The 23,421-nt window shown below is 42.8% G+C and overlaps 1 protein-coding gene across 3 annotated transcripts; it reads right to left on the bottom strand.

Annotated features, from left to right (window-relative positions):
* Positions 1 to 1,742: 1,742 nt before the first annotated feature.
* Positions 1,743 to 22,735, bottom strand: RAB9A (RAB9A, member RAS oncogene family). Of its 3 annotated transcripts, none has more exons than XM_041741802.1 (5): positions 22,576 to 22,735; positions 22,178 to 22,368; positions 7,808 to 7,902; positions 6,631 to 6,661; positions 1,743 to 2,843 (listed from the first exon to the last, which is right to left on the bottom strand). In XM_041741802.1, the coding sequence occupies exon 5, from the start codon at positions 2,810 to 2,812 to the stop codon at positions 2,207 to 2,209; it is 606 nt and encodes a 201-aa protein (XP_041597736.1). In that variant the 5' UTR covers positions 2,813 to 2,843; positions 6,631 to 6,661; positions 7,808 to 7,902; positions 22,178 to 22,368; positions 22,576 to 22,735; the 3' UTR covers positions 1,743 to 2,206. The 3 variants fall into 3 exon arrangements, with proteins under 3 accessions (XP_041597736.1, XP_041597735.1, XP_041597734.1); XM_041741801.1 differs by lacking the exon at positions 22,178 to 22,368 and adding an exon at positions 18,750 to 18,841; XM_041741800.1 differs by lacking the exon at positions 22,178 to 22,368.
* Between the last annotated feature and the right edge of the window lie 686 nt (positions 22,736 to 23,421).

Genomic DNA, 23,421 nt, shown 5'->3' with positions numbered 1-23,421 from the left:
CCTGAGTATTTAGCTGAAAAAAGGTTACTGAAAAGCTGCTTGTTTTTTAAAAAACCAGCAAAGTATGTTTAATCTATACAAGAACCAAATATACATTATGTAAATACCCACATATGTATTATGGGCTGATATGTGTCCCCAACTCATGTTGCAGCCCTAGCCCCCAGTCCCTCAGAATGTGACTGTATTTGGAGACAGGGCCTTTAAAGAGGTGATTAAGAAGAGCCCGTTAGGGTGGCCCTAATCCAATCTGACTAGTGTCCTCGCGAGAGGAGGAAATTTGGGACAGACATGGTCACATGATAAGGGGGTGGGGTGCTGCACACAGAGGAAAGGTCATCTGCAAGCCATGGAGAGAGATCTTAGGAGAAACTAAACCTACCTACACCTTGATCTTGGACTTACAGCCTCCAGAGCTATGAGAAAAATTCCCACTGTTTAAGCCACTCAAGTCTGCATTCTGTTATGGCGGCCCTAGCAAACTACTACAATATGCTTTCCTTACATACTAAGTATCTAGCTTGATACCTAAGAAACGGGCACATGCTGCCTCCAGGGACAGGAACTGAGTGACAAGGGTAGATATGTCCCTTATATCTTAGGATTTTGAAACGTGACTCGTCTATTCAAAAAATGAAAAATTTACTAATACCCGCTATTGAAACTGGTCCTGTGGGAAACTGGCACTTTCGTATACTGCTGCTGGATGGATGTGTGTCACTAGAGAATGGTTTGAATAAATTGGTAAGCATCCGTACAAGCATCCGTACAGCTGCAAAATGAGGTAGATATACTATAATGGAAGTATGTCTACATATATTAAGAGGAAAGAGCAAGTCACAAAACAATGGGCACACTTTTGATTGAAAAAAACAAAGCAAATCCCCTAGAGAAGAAAAATAATTAATATAATATACATCAACCTGTTAGTGGATTCCTTTTTTTTTTTTTAAGACTTGATTCATGAAGGACACAGAGACACAGGCAAAGGGAGAAGCAGGCTCCCCCGCAGGAAGCCCGATGCGGGACTCCTTCCCAGGACTCCGGGATCATGTCCTGAGTCAACGGCAGATCCCCAACCCCTGAGCCACCCCGGTGTCCCCGTTTTTTTTTTTTTTTTTTTTTTTTGATGGCTGATTACACTTTTGGGAGGGGGGAGAAATTGATTATAAATAATAAAAACAACTATCTGTAATATGAGATTATGAAGATTTAATTTCCCCAAATTCAAAATGTGAAAATGTTTGCGTATAGCCAAATTGTGTTATGTTAGATTAGACTTTTAAAAACTTGGTTACTGAATGATACTGCTACTCTTTCAGTGGCTCCCAATGAGTAGGGCTTGATAACCCTGCCCCAGCATGTCCTGGTAACCCACAATGAGCTAGTTTGCCTCTGTGGGATGGGACAGGCACAAATGGCACACCATGTGAACTGTAATTTGCTTTATCAAAATCTCCTTGAGAGCAAATCACTAAACAGTGTTCAATGATAGAGAAAGCAGTAATGAATAAAGATGTGCTGAATTAAGATGTTTACCTTCACACAAAGTATAAGCCTTAGTTTTTCCTCCAAGAGTGATAAAGCTGCCTTCTGTGTTGGGGGTGGGGGTCCTGCATGTGGCACACAAATGACGAGTGATTACTAATGAGATCAATTCTGATAAGGAGAATGAAAATGTGAACACTTAAATAATTTTAAAGAGAATGAAGAAGTAATCAAAGAACCACAATGCAAATGCATTAGATTTTAATCTTTATTATTTAACATTATTGCTTTAGGGAATCTTTTCCCCCCTCAACCAGGAATTGAATGCTAATTACACAAAAATATACACATATAAAAAGTAGTTCTCCATTTTCCCAGGGGAAAAAAAAAAAATTAACTTCCAGAATATTCAAGTGTTTTAATTATAATTAAAGTCTTGATCATCTCGTTTATTAGCTCTGTAACTTACATATTTAAATTAAACGTTATTAGACAACCATTACAATTTATAAATGTAAGGTGCCACTACTGAGTAAATTGATTCTTCCATGAGTGGATGTGTCCCTTCTCCCACCCACTAACAAAGCAGCAATATGGTTAGTTTAATTTTATGAGTAGGTGATCCATTGCTGCAAATGCTAATTCTCTTCTCCACCCTGTGATTTTTCATGTATGTGTGTGTAAGTTGGTTAGATCGCACAGGGAACCTCTCTAATGATCAACAGCAAGATGAGCTAGGCTTGGGCTTTCGGTGCAGGCTGACTGTGTCTGTCTGAATCAGGTGATCTGACCTATCCTCAGTAGCAAGCACTCTTCGAACAGCTTCCTCAAAGGCTGCTGCGACATTTGTGGCATCTTTTGCACTTGTTTCAAAGTAAGGATAGTCGCCGTTGTCCCTGCACCAAGCTTGGGCTTCTTCTGTAGACACTTGTCGTTCACTTATGTCAATCTTGTTGCCCAAAATCACAAAAGGAAAGCTTTCGGGCTCTTTCACATCTGCATAATATATGAATTCTTTCTTCCAGTTACTCAAGTTCTGGAAGCTCTGAGAATCATCAACACTAAAAGTGAGCAGGCAACAGTCAGAACCTCTGTAAAACGGTGTCCTCAGGCTTCTGAATCGCTCTTGACCGGCCGTGTCCCAAATCTGCATGGTAACAAAATGTCCATCCACCTCCAAATCTTTATTTAAAAATTCTACACCTATTGTATGGAAGAGCTGGGTATCAAACTTATTGGTCACATATCTGTTCATTAGAGAGCTCTTCCCAACTCCACCATCTCCAAGGAGAATTACTTTAAAAAGTGAAGATTTTCCTGCCATTATTGTTCTCAAGATCTTTGACTTTAGAACTCTGTAAAATAAAAAGGTACCATTACATTCCTTTAGACCTGTACATTTCTCTACACGATCCTATGAATATCAGCGCATAAAGGAAATAAAACGCAGAGTACCCATTCCTTTCTGTACAGAAAAGACCTAATAGCCACAGCTGTCCTATCCTGAGCACTCAAGCACGTACCAGGCACAGCTCTACTGCTGCTCCCTAAGACAGCCGGTGAGGGCTCAGTCTTCCCCCTCCGTGGGCCACAACTGACTGAGGCGGGCACTCAAAGCCAAGTCTCACCCCAAAGACCTTGCCCTCAACCATTTCTCTCTACTCACAATAAGCCCTGCCACTATTTGTTAGAGATGCAGCAGGAGACCAAAGTACGCAGGTGTTTGTAACAACTTCAAACAACCCTTCGGTGGCACAGTGACAATTTTACTGATGGCTTTCGTCTTATGCCAAGGGTTTTCTCAATGACCTCCCCTTTCTCTCTTCCAATGCCATCACCATAGGAGCCGGTAACCAGGAAACCAAACACAGAAGCTGACTGATCTGGCTGTGAACAAAAATAAGCCAACAATTGAGTAAATGAACTCTATTCTCTTCATTAGGAACACTATCTGGACTTTGCTAAAATCAATGACAGCAGCAATGGAATTTTTTAATAGAATATTATAATCTAGCACATTCTACCCACAAGACTCATTTGGGCAGTTCCAACTGCTAATAAATGCAAACCAGGGCTGTCACTTCTGTGTTTTCAGAGGAATGAGATAAACCTTAAAAATGTGGTACACTCTAGGTGTGCCTGGGTGGCTCAGTTGCTTTTTGGCTCAGGCCACAATCCCAGGGTCCTGGGATGGAGCCCTGAGTTGGACTCCCTGCTTTCTCTCTCTCCCTCTGCCACTAACCCCTGCTTGTGCTCTCTCTCTCCGTCAAAATAAATAAATAAAAACCTTTGAAAAAAATGTGGTATTCTACATGCCCTTTTGGAGAAGCCCTGGGGCAGGATTAAACATTTCCCTACACCACAGGAACCAACCTGTATGGGGTAGAATTTCAGATGCCCATTTTACAGATAGCTACTTCTAAGCACTGGAGTGAGCACTGTTCCTATTTAAGGCTTCTGTTTTTATTATTTATTATGGAAAATTTCAAACATACACAAAATTTCTGAATGAGAATAATATAATGAAACCCCCATGGATCCCAAACCTAGCTTCGCCAATTATCAACCTATGGCAAATCCTGTTTCTTCCATAACCTCCCATTTTTCCCAGTTATTTTGAATCAAATTATATTATTTAATCTATAAATACTTCACTATTGCATGGCTTTTTAAAGTATATATACATTTGTAAAACAAGACAACCTTTGGAGTAGCACTAACAAAATTTTCTGTAATCATGGGAAATATCCTCCATCTGCACTGTCCAATATGGCAGCCACTAGCCACAGGGGACTACTGAGCACTTGACTTGTGGCTGGAGGGAATGAGGAACTGAATTTTAAATCTTATTTAATTGCAACTAATTTGAATAGTCACATTTAAAGAGGCAATAGCTGTTGTAATGGCCAGCACAGTTCTAGAGCAAAAATGGTAATTAACTTTAACATGAAAGTGGATATTGTGGGGATCCCTGGGTGGCTCAGCGGTTTAGCGCCTGCCTTCGGCCCAGGGTGTGATCCTGGAGTCACGGGATCAAGTCCCACGTCAGGCTCCCTGCGTGGAGCCTGCTTCTCCCTCTGTGTCTCTGCCTCTCTCCCTCTCTCTCTCTCTCATGAATAAATAAATAAAATATTGTTTTAAAAAAAGAAAGTAAGTGGATATTGTGAATCCTTCAATGGGAAGGTAACGAAGACATGAATAATAATTGTTCTATTGACCAGGATGGATTTGCAAATTCACTGCAGTAAACATTATCTGGCAATCTCCTGATTATATGGCAAATGTGACCCTGTATAATGAAATTAAATACTTCCTGTAATGTGTAAGAATTCTGCATTTCCAACTACATGATATACTATTCTGGTAAAATCTGTAGCAACTTATCCCTAATTTTTTTTTTTTTTTTTTTTTTTTATCCCTAAGTCTTACTGGCTCTTTTAAATTACTACTACTACAAAAAAAAATTACCACTACAGTAATTACTGCTATAACTGATACAATTTAAATTGGCCAAACAAAACTGTGAGGCAAAGTACTTAGCTCTTAGAGACTTTTTTGACTTCAGTGGATTGCTCTGCCCAATATCCAAACTAAATTCATGTTAGAGAAGAAACTGAAACGATCTCAAGCCCCTTTAATTTCCTGACATTGGTAACAACTTGATAAGTCAGTTCCTTTAACTCTTTGCAATCTTGCTTAAACAATTTCGATTTACAGAAAAAAAAGACTAACAAAACCAAAAATGTACACCAGCTATTCTGATACGAGGACACCACTGGTCTAATGCCCTATCCTTAATACTCTTCAGTGGTTCTCCAGAGATTCCGGTCTAAATCCAACTTCTAAGATACCTAGCCCTGCTCTTCATTTTCTTTTCCTTTTTTTTTTTAAAGATTTATTTATTTATTTATGACAGACATAGAGAGAGGCAGAGACACAGGAGGATGGAAAAGCAGGCTCCATGCTGGGAGCCTGACGTGGGACTCGATCCCAGGACTCCAGAATTGCGTCCTGGGCCAAAGGCAGGCACTAAACCACTGAGCCACCCAGGGATTCCCTGCTCTTCATTTTCGACTTGCCCTCACCCTGGCACATACGGTTTCCTCTGCTGGGGATCCTACTCCACTTAACTGCTGAGCCCTCAGAACCAATCAACATGGTCTCACCAACACTGGGAACCTTTCCCAGCAGCCCCCATTCCAAGATTGTTCTTTTCACAAGATTTTCAAGATATATAAACACAAAAGTTCCATGCTGTGCTATGAGGATGTAAGAGATGTGTGTGATTCTAGTATACCATCTATCCTAGTATTTGAATAAGTCTCTAATTACCTTACCAGACATAAAGTTTTACTGCAGAGCATGGAACTGTTAGGATTTTCACATCAAATTATAAAGCAGATTATGCAATCTAATAACCTCCACCCAGATGACTGGTTGCACATATCTACCAAGTTAAGTGTTAGACATGCCTTGAGATTTGTCATTTATAATTTTATCAGGACACTTTGACACAGCTCTTTTCTTTTTTCATAATAGTGTGGGATTTCCTAATTGGTGCCATTATTCTGATTAAACAAATTTGAGGTATGCTAGACCCGGGCATCAGGAAGTAAGGTACAATTTTTTTTTTTTTTTTGCATTTCCCTTCTATAATATAATCTAGGGCTTCACAGATATTTGCGAGTATGCTGGCATTTGATAAAACAACTAATTTATATATATAAACATTTCTCTGATTCTTACTATAGAGTTGTATATAAACATACATGGTGATACAGATAATTATATAAGCCATCTTATTTCCCATGGACTCCAACAAAAGCTAGCTTCAGGCAATCTATACATTAACATAACCACTAACTGGCTCAGAGACATTAAAAATACTTTTTCTTTTCTAAAAATAGTAAAACCCTTTGAAACTTTAGTAGAAGTTGAATGAACAAAAGTATCCCTGTTATGTTACTTTCAGAACTTACATTAAAATATAATGTAAAGTCTTTTATACTCTGCAGTTTGGAGTGATTGCCCACAGGCAATAATAATCTTCACCAAGGTTAAAAACATGACTTTAACAATTCAGGTAAATTTGATAAAGAAACCTGAATAAGAAAAGCCTATTACATAGGTCATAAATGTTACCTTAATTGTTCAGTTCAAGCAGCATCATTACCTGCAAAGAAAAAGTTACAAAGCTCACCTTAGCAATGTACTTTCAATTTGTTCTCAAGAGTTTTAAGGGTAAAAATAAAAATTAAAATATGAATGAATATCTGACTTCTATTAGCACCTAGATTCTTAATTTAAAAGGAAAACCAATAAATAAATGAATAAAAGGAAAACCACACCTAAAAGCTCTCCATGACCTTTCTCAGCCTTAAAAAAAATCCTAGAATCAAATATCAAATACTACATTTTATTTATTTTATTTATTTTTTTTTTTTTAATTTTTATTTATTTATGATAGTCACAGAGAGATAGAGAGAGAGGCAGAGACACAGGCAGAGGGAGAAGCAGGCTCCATGCACCGGGAGCCCGACGTGGGATTCGATCCCGGGTCTCCAGGATCGTGCCCTGGGCCAAAGGCAGGCGCCAAACCGCTGCGCCACCCAGGGATCCCCAAATACTACATTTTAAATCACTATTTTTTCAAGAAGTTTTTCACCTGCCCACCCTTTTTTCAAATTTAAATTCAATTAGCCAACATAAAGTACACACTTAGTTTCAGATGTAGTGTGCAGATTTATCAGTTGTGTGTAACACCAAGTGCTCATCATATCACGTGCCCTCCTTAATGTCCATCACCCAGTTAGCCCATTTCCCCCCATCCATCTCCCCCCCAGCAACCCTCAGTTTGTTTCCCAGAGTTCAAAGTCTTTCATGGTTTGTCCCTCTCTCTGATTTCTTCCCATTCACCACTCTTCTAAGTTTCACACTCAGACAACTGTAAAAATTTTTTTAGAAAAAAAAAAAGTATAAAATATGCCACTCATTCTTCAAAATCTGCCCAAATGTTGAGTGGCTTAGAATAATCCTATTCCAAAGAATTAAATAGAGCTAACACAAACAAGAAAAAAGAAGGGTCACGAGAGGGATGGATGGACACCAATGCAACACAGGAAAAGCTAGACTAAGGCTAAAGCAGCGCTGTGTCGTGAAGCTTCTGGGCAGCCAAGGTAGAGGTGAAAACTTTCTTGCCACAAGAGTAGCCCACTGTCAGAAAGGAGAATGGTTCTTGCCAAAGGCCAAGAGCACACACCCCTGGGCAAGCTACTAGACATTCCAAAGCTCACAAGACAATGGCAACAACAGTACCTACCTCCCAGGGCCGTTGGGAAGATTCACTTGGTCACGGATGAGAGGGAACAGCTTTTCACCACAGTGCCAGGCTCATAATAGGAGTATAGGAAGTTTCTGCGGAATGAACAACATGAAGAAGTCTTTACTGGCAGTTTTGTTTTAAATTTTTATTTATTTATTTATTCATGAGAGACACACACACACAGAGAAGCAGAGACACAGGCAGAGGTAGAAACAGGCTCCATGCAAGGAGCCTGACTTGGGACTGGATCCCAGGTCTCCAGGATCACGCCCTGGGCTGAAGGTGGAGCTAAACCGCTGAGTCACTGGGGCTGCCCTTTACTGGCAGTTTTAAGGAAAGGTTTCTTTCATGACCATTTCTTAAGTCAAATTTCAGTAAGAGTCTTCAGCAGAACAAATAAGAAGATAATGTTGGCAGACATGAGGAAGCCAAAGGATCCTGGCCCTAGAGACCAAATTCAAGTGAGTGACGGATTATGTGGGAAGCTGGGCTAAAGCGCTAGCCCCTCTTAGTCTATGCCAAAGGTTTTACTCCCAACACACATCTTTTTTAAGCAAAGGGCATTTTTGTGGAATGATCATTTTAGCTGCATGCTGTCCACAGAGAGCAGCCTCACCAAGATCTGCTTCCACGGTAGCGGGATTTGACCCAGGGCAGGTCAGTTTGATCACAGGCTAAGCTCAGCAACAGGAGGAGAAAACCCTGAGAAAAGCAGAGGAGGGCGAAGCCAGGAAGTGATGAAGGCAGCCCAACATCAGGGAGAACCCCAGGCAGGCCTGCGAACCGGAAGCCCAGAGAGGGAGGAGTGCTATACACAGGCCTGGAGGGAGTGGCCCTGGAGCAGGCAGGGCCTGAGACGCATGGGCAGGGTTTCTGCCTACACCCCTGGAAAGATGAGAGCACTGAAATAGCTTCAGCAGCAGGGAACCTGATCAGGTATGAAGTCTAGAAAGGTAAATGGCTGAGGCGAGGAAAGAGGAAGGCCTCAGGTAGAGCTTCAGTGGATGCCCTTATGATCTCTTCCAGCTGGCTTTGGGACTGAAAATGGTGCCTTTTCTGCCTTGCAGGTGACCTTGGAGTAAGATAGTCACTCTGTGGTTATATACTTCACCTCCTTTTGATCCTTTCTTCTTGCTACCTGGCTAACTCCCGCTCACCCCTGTAGATGCAGCTAGACCTCATCTCCCACTGACGTCCCTTCCCCCACATTCCTAAAGCACCCTGTACATACCTCTAAGTGCAGAGGTAATAATGATGAAATTTGCATGCCTATTATGTCTAATAAAAATGAAACATACTTGGGGGCACCTGGCTGGCTCAGTCGATACAGAATGAGATTCTTGATCTTGGGGTTGTGAGCTGGAGTTCCATGCTGGGTGTAGAGATTACTTAGAAAAAGAAAATAGGGATCCCTGGGTGGCGCAGCGGTTTGGTGCCTGCCTTTGGCCCAGGGCGCGATCCTGGAGACCCGGGATCGAATCCCACATCGGGCTCCCGGTGCATGGAGCCTGCTTCTCCCTCTGCCTGTGTCTCTGCCTCTCTCTCTCTCTCTGTGACTATCATAAATAAATAAAAAAATTTAAAAAAAAATTTAAAAAAAAAAGAAAAAGAAAATAAAATCTAAAAAAAAATTAAAACAAAAGAAACATGCTGTCTTAAAAGATTCAGTTTCAGGACACCTGGGTGGCTCAGTGGTTGAGCGTCTGCCTTGGGCTCAGGTCATGATCCTGGGATCCCGGTATTAAGTCCCTCATTGGGCTCCCCACAGGGAGCCTGCTTCTCCCTCTGCCTGTGTCTCTGCCTCTGTCTCTCATGAATAAATAAAATCTTTAAAAATAAATAGACAGATTCAGTTGGGATGCCTGGGTGGCTCAGCGGTTGAGCGTCTGCTTTCAGTCCAGGGTGTGATCCTGGAGACCCAGGGTCGAGTCCCACATCAGGCTCCCTGCGAGGAGCCTGCTTCTTCCTCTCCCTGTGTCTCTGCCTCTCTCTCTCTCTCATGAATAAATAAAATCTTTAAAAATAAATAGATTCAGTTTCGTGGAAGCACATTACACCATCACAAAAATGCTCATACTTTTCCCCAAATTATTAATTATCTAAACTATAGGGATGCCTGGGTGGCTCAGGGGTTGAGCGTCTGCCTTTGGCTCAGGGCGTGATCCTGGAGTCCCTGGATCCAGTCCCACATCAGGCTGGGGAGCGTGCTTCTCCCTCTGCCTGTGTCTCTCTCTCTCTCTGTGTCTCTCATGAATAAATAAATAAAACCTTAAAAAAAATTATCTAAACTATAGCAAAAATACATCCCCATACTATTCTAAAATTGTCCCCAAAAGAAAAATCAATCAATCAATCAAACTGCAAAAATGTAAACAGTAGAGCAAATGCCCTAAATGCCTAACTGGGTATGTTTTGCACTCCCTGAGGAAACATGGAAAGGTGGGACTGTATAAATATGCTATTGTTGAGTGATAAAACAGCATGCATACCACAATCACATCATATAAAAGCCTACAAGAGTTTACATTAAAGTCTGCAAGGGGGCACCTGAATGGCTCAGTCAACTGAACATCAGACTCTTAGTTTCAGCTCATGTCATGATCTCATGGGTCGTGAATGAGCCCCACATGGGAGTCCATGCTCAGTGGGGAGTCTGCTTGAAGATTCTCTCTCTCTGCCCCTCCCCCCGACTTGCGTGGGCACACAATCTCTCTCTCCCAAATAAATCTTTTTAAAAAGATGCAATAGTGCAATGATAACAGAAAATAGCCTGGCAGTTCCTCAAAAAGTTAAACATAAAGTTACCATATGACCCAGCAATTCCTCTCTTAGGTAGACACCTAAGAGAAATGAAAACATACATCCACACAAAAACTTGTACATATATGTTCATAACAGCATTATTCATAATAGCCAAAAAGTAGAAACCACTCAAATGTCCATCAACTGAATGGTCAACAAAATGTGGCATATACAGGGTGACTGGGTGGCTCAGCTGGATGAATGTCTGCCTTCAGCTCAGGTCATGATGTCAGGGTCCTGGGACTGAGTCCTTCATTGGGCTCCTGCTCAGTGGGGGGGGGCCTGCTTCTCCCTCTCCCTCTGCTCCTTCCCTGGCTCATGCTCCCAGACACACACACTCTCTCTCAAATTAGTAAAAATATTTTTAAAAATGTGGTGTATCCGGGGATCCCTGGGTGGCTCAGCGGTTTAGCGCCTGCCTTTGGCCCAGCGCGTGATCCTGGAGTCCCAGGATCGAGTCCCAGGATCGAGTCCCACATCAGGCTCCCCACATGGAGCCTGCTTCTGCCTATCATGAATAAATAAATAAATAAATAAATAAATAAAATCTTTAAAAAAAAGTGGTGTTTCCATACAGTGGAAGATTAATCAGCCATAAAAATGAGGCACTGATACATGCAACAACATAGATGAATCTCAAAAATATTATACTAAGTAAAAGAAGTCAGACACTAACGTTCAGAATAGGCAAATCCATTGACAGAAAGTAGATTCGTGGTTCCAGAAAATGAGAGGGGAGAGGTAAATGGGGAGTGACTGCTAATGGATACAGGGATTCTTTTGGGGGGAGAAGGGGTTGACAAAAATATTCTGGAATTAGTGGGTGATGGTTGCACAACTTTGTGAATATACTAAATATCACTGAATTGTATACATTAACAGGGTGAATGTTATGGTATGTGAGTCAGATAAAGAATATAGGTATATATTTAGAGGCACACGCACAAATATGTATATGGCCTAAGAATTGGCAATAAGACCCTAAAATGAGATTTATGCAAAGCCACTAATGATCTCCTTGTCCCTTCAACAGTGTCCTTTTAAATCAATAAACTAGTTACACACACACTAGATACCTTAAGATTACAATACAGGTGCTGGCACCAACACATGTTGTATACAGCACACACTAATCTGAATTGGAAAATGGATAAGTAGGTCACTGGCAGGAAAGAAAATGAACTATGTTTTCAACAGATACCTCAAAACTGAAGATAAAAAACACTGTATGTCAACTCTTTCCTTTTCACAACACTATTTTCCCAACATTTCTATCATATACTTTTAACTACCAGTTGTTTATGAATAGTTTATATCAGTAGTATCCTTTTCTCTGGCTTTTCCCAATCCCTTGCTGGTTTCCAAAGCCATATATTACAGTAAACCAAGAGGGAGTCAGATCCAAGCATAGAAAATAAAAATCTCTAATAGGAATGTTTGTAGAGATCAAAAGCAGACATCTTTTATTGTTTATAGATTCAATTGCATCCATTCTTAACAGATAACTAACCTCATTTATTTCTTATTTTCATTATGAAAAGGTTTTCAGTGTGGCATTCAAAGGGCCATCCAACATTGCTTACAAGCCTGTCCCAATTATATAACTCACTGTCCCCACACCTATCACAGGCATTTACAGTCAAGTCTTTGTTCAGGCCCTTATCTTGGACTGGGAGTTCCCTCCCCACACCTAGACACCTACGAAGATACGAGTCATTCAAAGGCTTTAATTCAGATCACCTCATCCAAGAAGGCTGCCGCCCCCCACCCAGAAACCTAATCTTCCTCTTTTCTTTGCTCTCATAGTCATTTTCACCTGATTATATAGCTCTCACTCGCGCTCTAACCACTGTCAGTACACGTGTATGCATCTCTTTCCTAATTACAATGTCAACTCCCTAATTACACAACACCCTATTCTATCTATTCATTTGTCCTTTTTTTGGTTCTGCAACATCCTGTACAAAACTTTACATATGGTGATGTATCAAATAAATGCAAAGTTGAGAACAAAGAGTAGTAACTTCCTCCTTTATTCTCGTTATTCTATTCTTATTTTTCTATTGGTACTTTTTGTGCTTATAATTCTTTCGCTATTCAGTTCTTCCACCATTCTATTTTTGAAGTCTATTAAAATGTGTGGGAAGGGACAAAAAAATTGATTCTTTCTTGCAAGTGTCAATGAAAAACATCACTTTAAAAATAAGTACTACTGGCTCTAACAGGGAGCTGGTGAACTTTAAAAATGACTATATTCCTCCAATAAGTTGCCAAAGGGAGAGTAGGTTGGGTTTGTAAACTGCTCTCCTCAAAAGCTCAGATGTGAAATACATACTCTAACTCCTCGACTAGTTCTCACATCCAAACACTTAAATTGAACTTACCACTCTTGGTTTAAATTTAGGAACAGATCTTTCCCCCTCAAAATCGCACATTCCTTTTGCATTTACCCTGATGTCCTAGTTAGAGACATACCACTTATTCTGAGTCTGAAAGGAACTAATCAAGGAAACAAAAGCATGGATAATCTCGGAATTATTTTTTTAAATATTTTATTTATTTATTCATGAGAGAGAGAGAGAGAGAGAGAGAGAGAGGGAGGGAGGGAGAGGGAGAGGCAGAGATGCTCTACCAACTGAGCCAGCCAGGTGCCCCCTACATCATTTGTATATGACACATGATCCGTTTGTAAGTTGTAACACCCTCCAGACTTTCATCTTTACTTGGCATCACTATTTCCCCATTCTCTCCCTCACCTGTGGGACTTTATTAATATAACATTTTGACCATGAACTGTGACAGTTCAGTGAACAGACTTACTCGTGGGAAACTGCTAATCCTGGAAGTGAGGATAACATTTTGTTCTCTGTTCTGTTTAATGAGGTCCTTAAAAGAACACACATAAATCTACCTATAATAAGACATTTACCTGTGAAAGATAATTAAACTGTTCAACAATAAAGAGATTTTTTTTAGTTTAAGGTTGTTTAAAGTACTTCAGATAGTTTAAGGTTGCACTGTAAGGGACAATTCAAAGACAAAGAAATGGATAAAGGTCACAAGATTGGAATATTGGAAATTCCAGCTAGGTATTTCAGGAAGACTGCATTGTGAAAGAAATGAATTTAAATATGCATGTTAGAAATACGCACTGAAGCAGCAAAACACAAATTAAATATGACCCACAATGATCTGCTGTACTAAAGGGAACACTGATTCCTACACCTCAAGCAGGTAAGAAACCAGGTGTCTTTGTAATTTGGAGAAAAGGTAAGGGCCAGACTTTCATAAAAAACCAGGGAAGAGTTAGTACACAAAGATGACCACACAAGACATGGAGCCACAAAAAAGTAGAACTTTTTGGCTGTTAAGAAATTAAGTAAGAGGGCCGCCTGGGTGGTTCAGCGGTTGGGCGTCTGCCTTCAGCTCAGGGCGTCTGCCTTCAGCTCAGGGCGTGATCCTGGGATCTCAGATCGAATCCCACATTGGGCTCCTTGCAGGAGGCCTGCTTCTCCCTCTGCCTGTGTCTCTGCCTCTCTTTCTCTCTGTCTCTCATGAATAAATAAATAAAATCTAAAAAAAAAAGAAAGAAAGAAAAGTTAAGAGGAGTGGGGATTTCCCAAGATATATTTCAAGAGGACAGCTATACATCTAGCATACAGCACTCAACGAGATTAGAGGAGCCCATTCTGTGGGGAAGTGGTCACCAGGTCAAAATGAGAAAACACGGAAGAGCACTGCAGGCAGCTTACAGGAAAGTTCACTTCATCCCACTTGTCCATCAATGATGCCCCAGTTTGCCCCAACCAAGAGAATGGAGCTGACTGCTTACAAAAAGCTTCACTACCTACTGAATTCGCCTCTAGGCCTGATCAACTCTCTACTCCATTCCACTCACTATACACAGGCTCCCAACTTCTCCATCCCAGAGTGTCAGCAGCAGTCACCAGAGACCTCCTAAAGGCCAATCCTCAGTCCTCATCGAATTGCCCTAGGGTACACACAGCCCCAAAGCAAATAAAGAGAAAAGTGCTTCTCTTAGGACTTCACCGTGTATGCTTCCAGAAAAACACCTCCACAGTGAATTCTCTCAGATGTAGCCATTTGTCTGGATGTACATGACATAAAAACTCAAAGGGTACTCAAGACATTTTTCTTAAATAAATAAGGAAATGGAGACCCAACTGGGAAAGATTCTAATGAAGTATCACACCTCCAGCTAGAGGCATAAGTGGAACCTTCAAATGTTAGCCAGAACTCAGCCACCATTACTGCCTCTATTAGGTCTAAACAGCTTGGTGGTGACTTTGAAAATTTTCTATTTAATGGTCTATAAAACTTCCCTTATGGGCAGCCCTGGTGGCGCAGCGGTTTAGCGCCGCCTGAAGCCCACGGTGTGATCCTGGAGACCCTGGATCGAGTCCCAGGAGGGGTTCCCTGCATGGAGCCTGCTTCTCCCTCTGCCTATGTCTCTGCCCCCCGCCCCCCGTGTCTAAATAAATAAATAAATAAATAAATAAATAAATAAATAAATAAAATCTTAAAAACAAGCAAACAAAAACTTCCCTTAGCTTTCTGCAACTCCTTCTTCTAACAAGCTCTTAGAGTAGGTATATCATAAGGTTGAAGCCCTTACCTCTTCGCAAACCACATTTTCCTGAGATATAAAACTCAGTGATTTTCTAAAGTGCACCCCCACCCTCCCCGCTCCTTGGGACAAGAATTCCAACCCCTTTTAAAATATGTGCATGTGGTACCCTGATGGCAGTTCAAATTCAACATATATAAAACCAAGCTAATTATTTCCCCCATTTCCAAAATCTCTTCTGTCTTATCCACTTCACCCACACAAGAATGTGTCCACTTCTCTCCCTACCTGTTGCCATTGTCTTGCTTGCTCAAATAATAAATGCTATGACTATAGTAATATTAGCCACCACTGTTTACTGAATATCTACTAGGTACCTGGCATATAGCACCTTCAAAATCATCTGCATGTTGGACACTATCACCCTATGTTTTACACATCAATGAACTCAAGTTCACAAAGATTAACTTCCTGCAGTCTAATTAAACAGGGCAGTTCAACCATGTGTTACCTTCGCTTCCACCAAATGACAAAAAAAGTCTAGAAAATAGGGATGCCTGGATGGCTCAGTTGAGCTTCTGCCTTCAGCTCAGGTCATGATCCCAGGGTCCTGGGATCGAGCCCCCCATCAGGCTCCCTGCTCAACCAGGAGTCTGTTTCTCCCTTGCCCTCTGCTCCTAGCCCTGCTTGCTCGCTCTCTGATAAATAAAATATTAAAAAGTCTAAAAAATACAAAAACCCGAAGGGACAAGAAGAGGGGAATAACCATAGATGAGAGACAGCAATGAAATTGAGATGGAAAGCAAATATTCTAGTAAGGACAAACTGAAGAGATGAGGAACGCTAACTCAGGGAGAAGCAGCTAACAATGAGAAGGCTGATTCCCATGGAAGACCTGAAGAGGCACAACGGCACTTCTGGACAATTACTGAGGCAAGCTGGCCATGCTGAAAGCACAAGGGTTTCTCCTGAAAGGCCAAAGACCCCATGACCATCCGCTCTGCACCTAGTGGCCCCTTTCTCCACAGACAAATCTACTTCCTAAAGAAGTGTGTACAGAAGAAAATGGGGATGAAACCCTATGAACAACAAGGGAGAGAATATCAAGCGATAGTCCTCATCGGCAACGGGCAGGGCAGGCTTTTTTAAATTTTTGAGGGAACTATACAGAGGCAGCTGATCTAAGACATCATGTAAGCTAAGCTGGTGCTCAAGGGAGTTCATGGTTTCAACATTAGATTGTACCACATTCCTTTTGATAACACTGTTATCTTTGCAAAGCTGGGTTTTCCAAGGCTAGGGTGATAAAAATCAAGTAGTACGCAAATATTAAAGTGGATTAGGACATGAAGGTGGCAGCTGTTTGTTCCACAACAACTATTTATGAAAGTTTATTTAATATTACTGGAACTCGGGGTGCCTGGGTGGCTCAGTTGGTGAAGCATCTGCCTTAGGCTCAGGTCATGATCTCAGGATCCTGGGACCGAGCCCCACATCCCAGCTCAATGAGGGGGTCTCATTCTTCCTTTTCCTCTGTGAGTTCTCTCTCTCTCTCAAATAAAATCTTTTATTTTTTTTTAAAGATTTACTCATTTATTATGAGAGAGAGAGAGAGGCAGAGACACAGGCAGAGGGAGAAGCAGGCTCCATACTGGGAGCTGGACGCGGGACTTGATCCCGGGACTCCAGGATTGCGCCCTGGGCCAAAGGCAGGCACTAAACCGCTGAGCCACCCAGGGATCCCCAAAATCTTTTAAAAAATACTGGAACACATTCCAGAGAATGTTCTGCATTCACCAATGTGTGGTCCTCAAACCGTTCTTCTGCTGTTCTGACTTCCAACTAAACCACGTATGCATTTTCAGGTATGTTTATCTAATCAATGTTCTGATTAAATACACAAGCGTGAAACTGCATAGAATAGAGCAGGTGCCAGCTACACACTACACCCCCGTGAGTTCTAACTTTTTGAACCTTTTTAATCATTTCAACACTCCTCTAAGTGTTCTACATAGCAAGTTCTAGAAAGAGAAATCTGTAAGGTTTTTTTGGGCTTCTTTAACACTGACAGTGCACGTAAAAACTACCTTCAGAAAACTACTTTGGCCTCTGTACTCAAAATTCTAGTCCAATTCACAAAAACTTGGAATTAAAACAGTTCAGTTTACATTGGCCTAATAGTTCAGTCTGTCGGTTTACACTGCTCTGCTATCCCTCACATGTGGATAACGAATGTGGCCACGGAACGAGTGTATCAAGTTGTCCCATACCGTTTCTCTGTCCCGTCAAACGAGTACAAAGATTTGTAAGGCATCAGGCCTTGGACAGAGGTGGAGTCTGTGTTCAGACTCCCCATCATGAAGTGAGCTGGGTTCGGTGAGGGCAGAATGTGAAGCCTCAATTGCCTGCTTCATTTCTGTATTTTTTTCAAAACTCACACCCGTCTTTCTCCACTCCGTGGCAATCTGTCAGCTTACTTGCATTTACTTCTAGCTGTCCTCTCTGTGTTCGTGATAAGCAACAGCATCTAAACCCTGTATCCACCATGGTCAAAAATTAACAAAAAGCAATGAAGAATACAGAATGTGGAAATGCCCAGAGCTCAACTTTCACAACATGTACAACATCAAGATTCATTCTGGGAAACAGAGATTTCTCCTCTAAGTTATCTAATGAGCCTGGGCACCCCTAGGCTCCCTGGCAAGCACAGGCCTGGGACTACCTCCAGCCTTACCTCCCCAACACAAGGAGAGGTCAGGCCCCCTCCACCAGCTTACACACCCGGGTCCCCCAGGCATCCTCTCTCAAGTATTCAGAACGTGCTTCTGCATCACAGCTTTCCAAACTCCCTGAGGCATTTTATGAGCTCATCGCCTGGCCCCCGAAAATCCTTAATAAATGTTCTCTGTTGATGACCTACTTAGTCACAAGCCCTATTTTCTGGTCCTTGGTTTTGACTAACAAATTTATTACCTAGCTAGCTTTCATGTGAGAGGCGTTTCTCAAACACACAAGCACACTTCTATTTGGCTTATTTCCTCCTGCTGCTTAACCAGCAAATTGCCTGGAGCTGAACTACTTGGAAGCCAATAATTTGATGTCTCTACTTGGTGTCATATAATCTCATAGAGATTATAAAATACAACCATCTCATTTTACAAAGAAAGAAATGTGGTGACCTACCTTAGCCAGAGTAGCAAGCCAACTACTCATCGAGCAAGGTTCCTGAGGCCAATGGATGTTGTTCCTGCACCAATTTCTTTTGATCCTTCCCAGAATAAAACCCCTCCAAAGAACACACATTCCTTTGCTAGATCCCATATGATAGCAATCATTTTTAGGTGTACAATTTAGCATCTCCTCTACCCCATAGGAGAGAATTACTGATAAGAGGCAGAGAAATCTATAATTGACAAAGAACATGCTGTCCATCAACATGAGTCAAAAGCAACGCTACCCACAAAAGATGCCATGTTGGCTGCGTGAATAACACTTTCACCACAGTGATTCCTAAAAAGATAGCCAAACCTTTCTGACTCAATCACTTACCCCCGAAGTTCACCTAACAGTTACATTCACCACCACAATGAAGTAGTACATATCCTGAAGGGCCTAGTCTTAGACAGGTATGGTGAAAACGGCTGGAAAACAACAGAAAGAAAAAAAAATGATGCAAAAGTCATTTTTAAAAATTTCTCATTTATTTCTTGATTCCCATGTACAATACATGCATAACTACTGTCTACTATGGCTAAATGTAAGGAAGAATTTGATGCTTGACAAGAATGGCTCCTCAATTTGATTCTTGTAAATATTCACCCCTGATCAACCTAAAAAGCTATCAAAAACACATCAATTGTTCCCCCATTTCACCTAAGTACATCCACAGTAAATGCCCTACAGGTATGTGTGTGGGTACACAGTTTTTTTTTTTTTCTTAATGACACCTAGCCCCTGACCTTGAGTAGCCCAGGCAATAAATTTTGTTCTAGGGCAAAGTCAGAATCTGCTCTTACAATTATGATGAGACTGTAAGCTTTGCAGAATTGGCGACTCCTTATTGCCCTTCATATCACCAGCACCTTTGTATTAGTGCCCAACAGCCTGCCCAGTGTTTATTGACAACTGGAATATTATAGAAACCAAACCCCTAAGTCTATTTCAACAGCTCTGAATGGCTCTCAAGTTCTTTTTGACACTTTTGCCTTTAAAAAAAAAAAAGGGGGATCCCTGGGTGGCGCAGCGGTTTGGCGCCTGCCTTTGGCCCAGGGCGCGATCCTGGAGACCCGGGATCGAATCCCACGTCAGGCTCCCGGTGCATGGAGCCTGCTTCTCCCTCTGCCTGTGTCTCTGCCTCTCTCTCTCTCTCTGTATGACTATCATAAATAAATAAAAATTTAAAAAAAATGATTTTGCCTCAGGTCATGATCTCAGGGTCACAGAATCAAGACCTGCTGTGGACTCTGTGCTCAGTGCAGAGTCTACTTGGGATTCTCTCTTTCTCCCCCTCTGCCCCTCCCTTGCTCACATGTTCGCGCTCTCTCTCTCTGGCTTTCTCTCTCGCTCATAAAATCTTTAAAAAGAAAAAAAAAAAAAGGGCAGCCCCCGGTGACTTAGCGGTTAGCGCCGCCTTCAGCCCAGGATGTGATCCTGGAGACCCGGGATCGAGTCCCACATTGGGTTCCCTGCAAGGAGCCTGCTTCTCCCTCTGCCTTTGTCTCTCTCTCTCTCTCTGTCTCTCATGAATAAATAAAATCTTAAAAAGAAAAGAAAAAAAGAAAAAGATACTGGGGGCGCCTGGGTGGCTCAGTCAGTTGAGTGTCCAACTCTTGATTTAGGCTCAGGTCATAATCTCAGGGGCCTGGGACTGAGTCCTATGTGGGGCTCCCCACTCAGCAAGGAGTCTGAGGATTGTCTCTCCCTCTCCTTCTGCCCCTTCCCCTGCTCCTGCATGCTCTCAAAAAAAAAAAAAAAAAAAAAAAAAACTAAAGGGGATCCCTAGGTGGCGCAGCGGTTTGGCGCCTGTCTTTGGCCCAGGGCGCGATCCTGGAGACCCGGGATCGAATACCACATCGGGCTCCCAGTACATGGAGCCTGCTTCTCCCTCTGCCTATGTCTCTGCCTCTCTCTCTCTCTCTCTCTCTCTCTCTGTGACTATCATAAATAAATAAAAATTTTAAAAAAACTAAAAAAAAAAAAAGATTCTATTATCAGGAATTATCTGCTCATTCCTAAGTCTTTCAAAGAAATGAATATGAATATGCCTCTTGGTCAAGTTCTCAAATTTTCCCCACTGCTCTTTCTTAAAATGATGTGAAGGTATCCTAAATAGAAAAATTACATTGCATTTGAAGAACTACGAAAGCACTGAAACATGAGCCCCAGAGTTACACAGATTGCTGTAAAGTAGAGTTTCTCAACCTTAGCACTAGTGACATTTTGGGCCAGACAATTCTTTGCTTGTGCAGGGTTGTGCTGCACACTGTAGGATGGTGGGCAGCATCCACGGCCTCCACCCACTCAGGCGCCAGCAGCACTCCCTGTCAGGTGAGAACCAAAATCACCTGCAGGCACTGCCAAAAGTTCACAGGGTGAGAACTACTGCTCTAAACTCACAAAGGCTTGCTTTAAATCCTGCCTCTGCCCTCTTCTCTATTTGTGTGACCTGGGAAACAGACCCAAACCTCCTATGCCCCCAACAAACTCCTCACCAGTTAAATGGAGCTAATACCAGAGAACTGTTCTGAGATTTAAATGAAATGGTGTATGAACAGAATTTATTAAGCACATAACATCTAGTGCCAGAGTGCCCAAGAAATGGTAAGAAATGAGAGGAGGCTAAAAATTAATCTCTAGAATGAGAGGAACTTAGCTTCAGGCCTCTGTAGTACTGTAGTCTACATGGAAGGAGTGGTGGGGATAGAAAGAGACAAAAAGTCAAGAGAGGATGGAAAAGAGGAAGAGCACTAACATTATTTTCCCCCAATCTCCAAGAGAGAGTCAAGGCCAACGATGTTCTCCTTAGTTTTCGTTGGGTCTACTCTAACGTCACAAATGATAAATCAAAAATATCCCCAAATCAGAAAACTCTCCAAAATAAGTCACCAAGCCAGAAACTTTTTAGTATAAGCAAGAGGATTTTACTACAATGCCTATACAAAATTAGTAAAAGCACCGGATTACATCATTGTCTTAGGATACTGGGAGTCACAGACAAGGAGTAACGATAATTTCGACATAAGCTCCTAAAAGAAACTAGGCGCAGCCTTCTTAAAAGCCCCTGTCTGAAGAATTCTGCGTTTCCTTCATCTCTACAGTTTTGCTTCATGCAAAAGTTTTTGGGATTACGAGCAATTTAGGAATCTTCCATCACAATGTATGAGAGAAAGACAAACGTGCAAAAAAAATTCTCCTCAATTTTAAAAAAGCAATCAAATTCTATTGATTTTATCAGGTTGCTGAAATCCTATAAAAAGACCGGTCACATGACATTTTGGAAACTAGTAGAAAAGTCATTCCTCAAAAGAATCGTTGTCACGGGATGTATCATCACTTAGAAAGAAAAACAACGACAAAAAGACCACTAATACCTCCACATCTATTTGGTCAGCCCTTTAAATTCTCATCTTGCCTCTCGGCAGGGTAAGTTGGAAGAAACGAGCAGGATTCTGAAACCCTAGCTAGTCTCAGATAACGCCCCAAGAGTGCCGCCAGCCCCTACAATTGGCTTCACGTTCCAAATTCCTCAACAGAGTGGTCATTAACACATTAGCAAACGTTCACGCGGGCGGCAGTCGGAGGTCGCCCAACTCAAACCGTGTGAGCGCTTTTGCTCCCTCTACGTTAATCATTCGGGGGTACGGTGTGGTTTGGGGGCGGTGGGTGCCCCCGAGGGCCAGGGGAGAGACTGGGTGTATTTGTGTGTTTCCCCGGGGTCGTGTGTGTACATCTCCCCCCTCCCTCCCGAACGTGCGTACGTGTCGCTCTCCCTGGGTGTTTGGGTCTGCGCGCGTCCAGGGCGTTCACGGAGCTCTCTCTCTCCCCGGGTGTGTGTGCGTGTGTCCCCGTGTGTCTTCCAGATCTTTGGGCGTCTCTCCGCGTGGCCTCGCGTGTTCGAGTGTGTGTCCCTCTTCTCGGGTTGTGTGGGTGTGGGAACTCGCCTTTTCTCCTGCGTCAGTCAGTAGGACACGGGAGGCACCAATCCGTCCCCTGTCCCAACACCGACGACGGCCCCGCGCCCCCCCGCGCCCCGGCTGCCCGAGGGCCAGGCCGCACTCGGGGCCCAGGCCCCCCCCGCCCCGCACCCCGACGCTGGCTCTAGCGCGCCTGGCCCCGGCCCCCGCCCGGCCCGGAGGGGCGTCCGCGCTCCACTCACCTCGCGGCCGCACACAGGACGCCCAGGAGCTCCCGGCCGGCCCCGCTGGGTGCAAAGAGGAGACGAGGCCGGGCACCAGCGGGCACGAGGCCGTAGCGCCGCTCCAGCCCAACTCCGGCTCCTCACGTCCAGCACCAAGGGAACAACATGGCGGCGGGCCGGGGCGGGGCGGGCCCCGGGGGGCGGGGCCTGGGCGGTGGGGCCCGGGGAGGCGGGGCCTCGGGGCCGCGGCCGGGGCCGCGGGTCCTCCTCTCCCTAGACCGCGCTGTTTCTTGGGGCGGGCTGCCCCTCCAGGCCGCAGCCGCGTTCCGCCGACGGACGGCACGAAATAATAGTTATCTTTAAAAGTTTACCTTGAGTGGAGACAAACAGATCGCATCGGCACACTCACAGGCTGTCGGGATCACCATAAGAAAACGAATATGCAAACGGGAGATGAAAAATGGAAACAGCTGTGATAATGTGGCATACGGGAATTTTTTAAATTGAATTTAAAACTTTCCCGTAACCTCGTTAAAATACTGCCTCTGTTTTCTCTAAATATAAAGCAGTGGTGGAGAAAGGCTGTATCGCAAAAGCTCTTCTTAATTCCTCACTTTATACATGGAGTTGAGTGCGTCGTTCTTATGATACAGGTCCCTGGAGGCCAGAGGGACTTTTAGTGACCTCTCAGCATATTTTGTGCGGTGGATTTGGTTTGTTTGTATTGCAAGAAACGGATCTCACTTTTATAATTTGCTGAGCAAATCATTAAATAACCTCGGGCTCTTTACGGAGTCATTTTCAGGTAAAGAATCGAATTAATGTAGTTTCTTCATTCAGCACTACAAAAAGCATACTTAGGAG

The sequence above is a fragment of the Vulpes lagopus genome, chromosome X (assembly GCF_018345385.1).
Source record: "Vulpes lagopus strain Blue_001 chromosome X, ASM1834538v1, whole genome shotgun sequence".
Taxonomy (NCBI): domain Eukaryota; kingdom Metazoa; phylum Chordata; class Mammalia; order Carnivora; family Canidae; genus Vulpes; species Vulpes lagopus.
This window is presented reverse-complemented; position numbering and strand designations above follow the sequence as displayed.

Bases quoted from the DNA above. Each gene is read 5' to 3' on its own strand.
- RAB9A (XM_041741802.1), bottom strand. From the start codon at position 2,812: ATGGCAGGAAAATCTTCACTTTTTAAAGTAATTCTCCTTGGAGATGGT.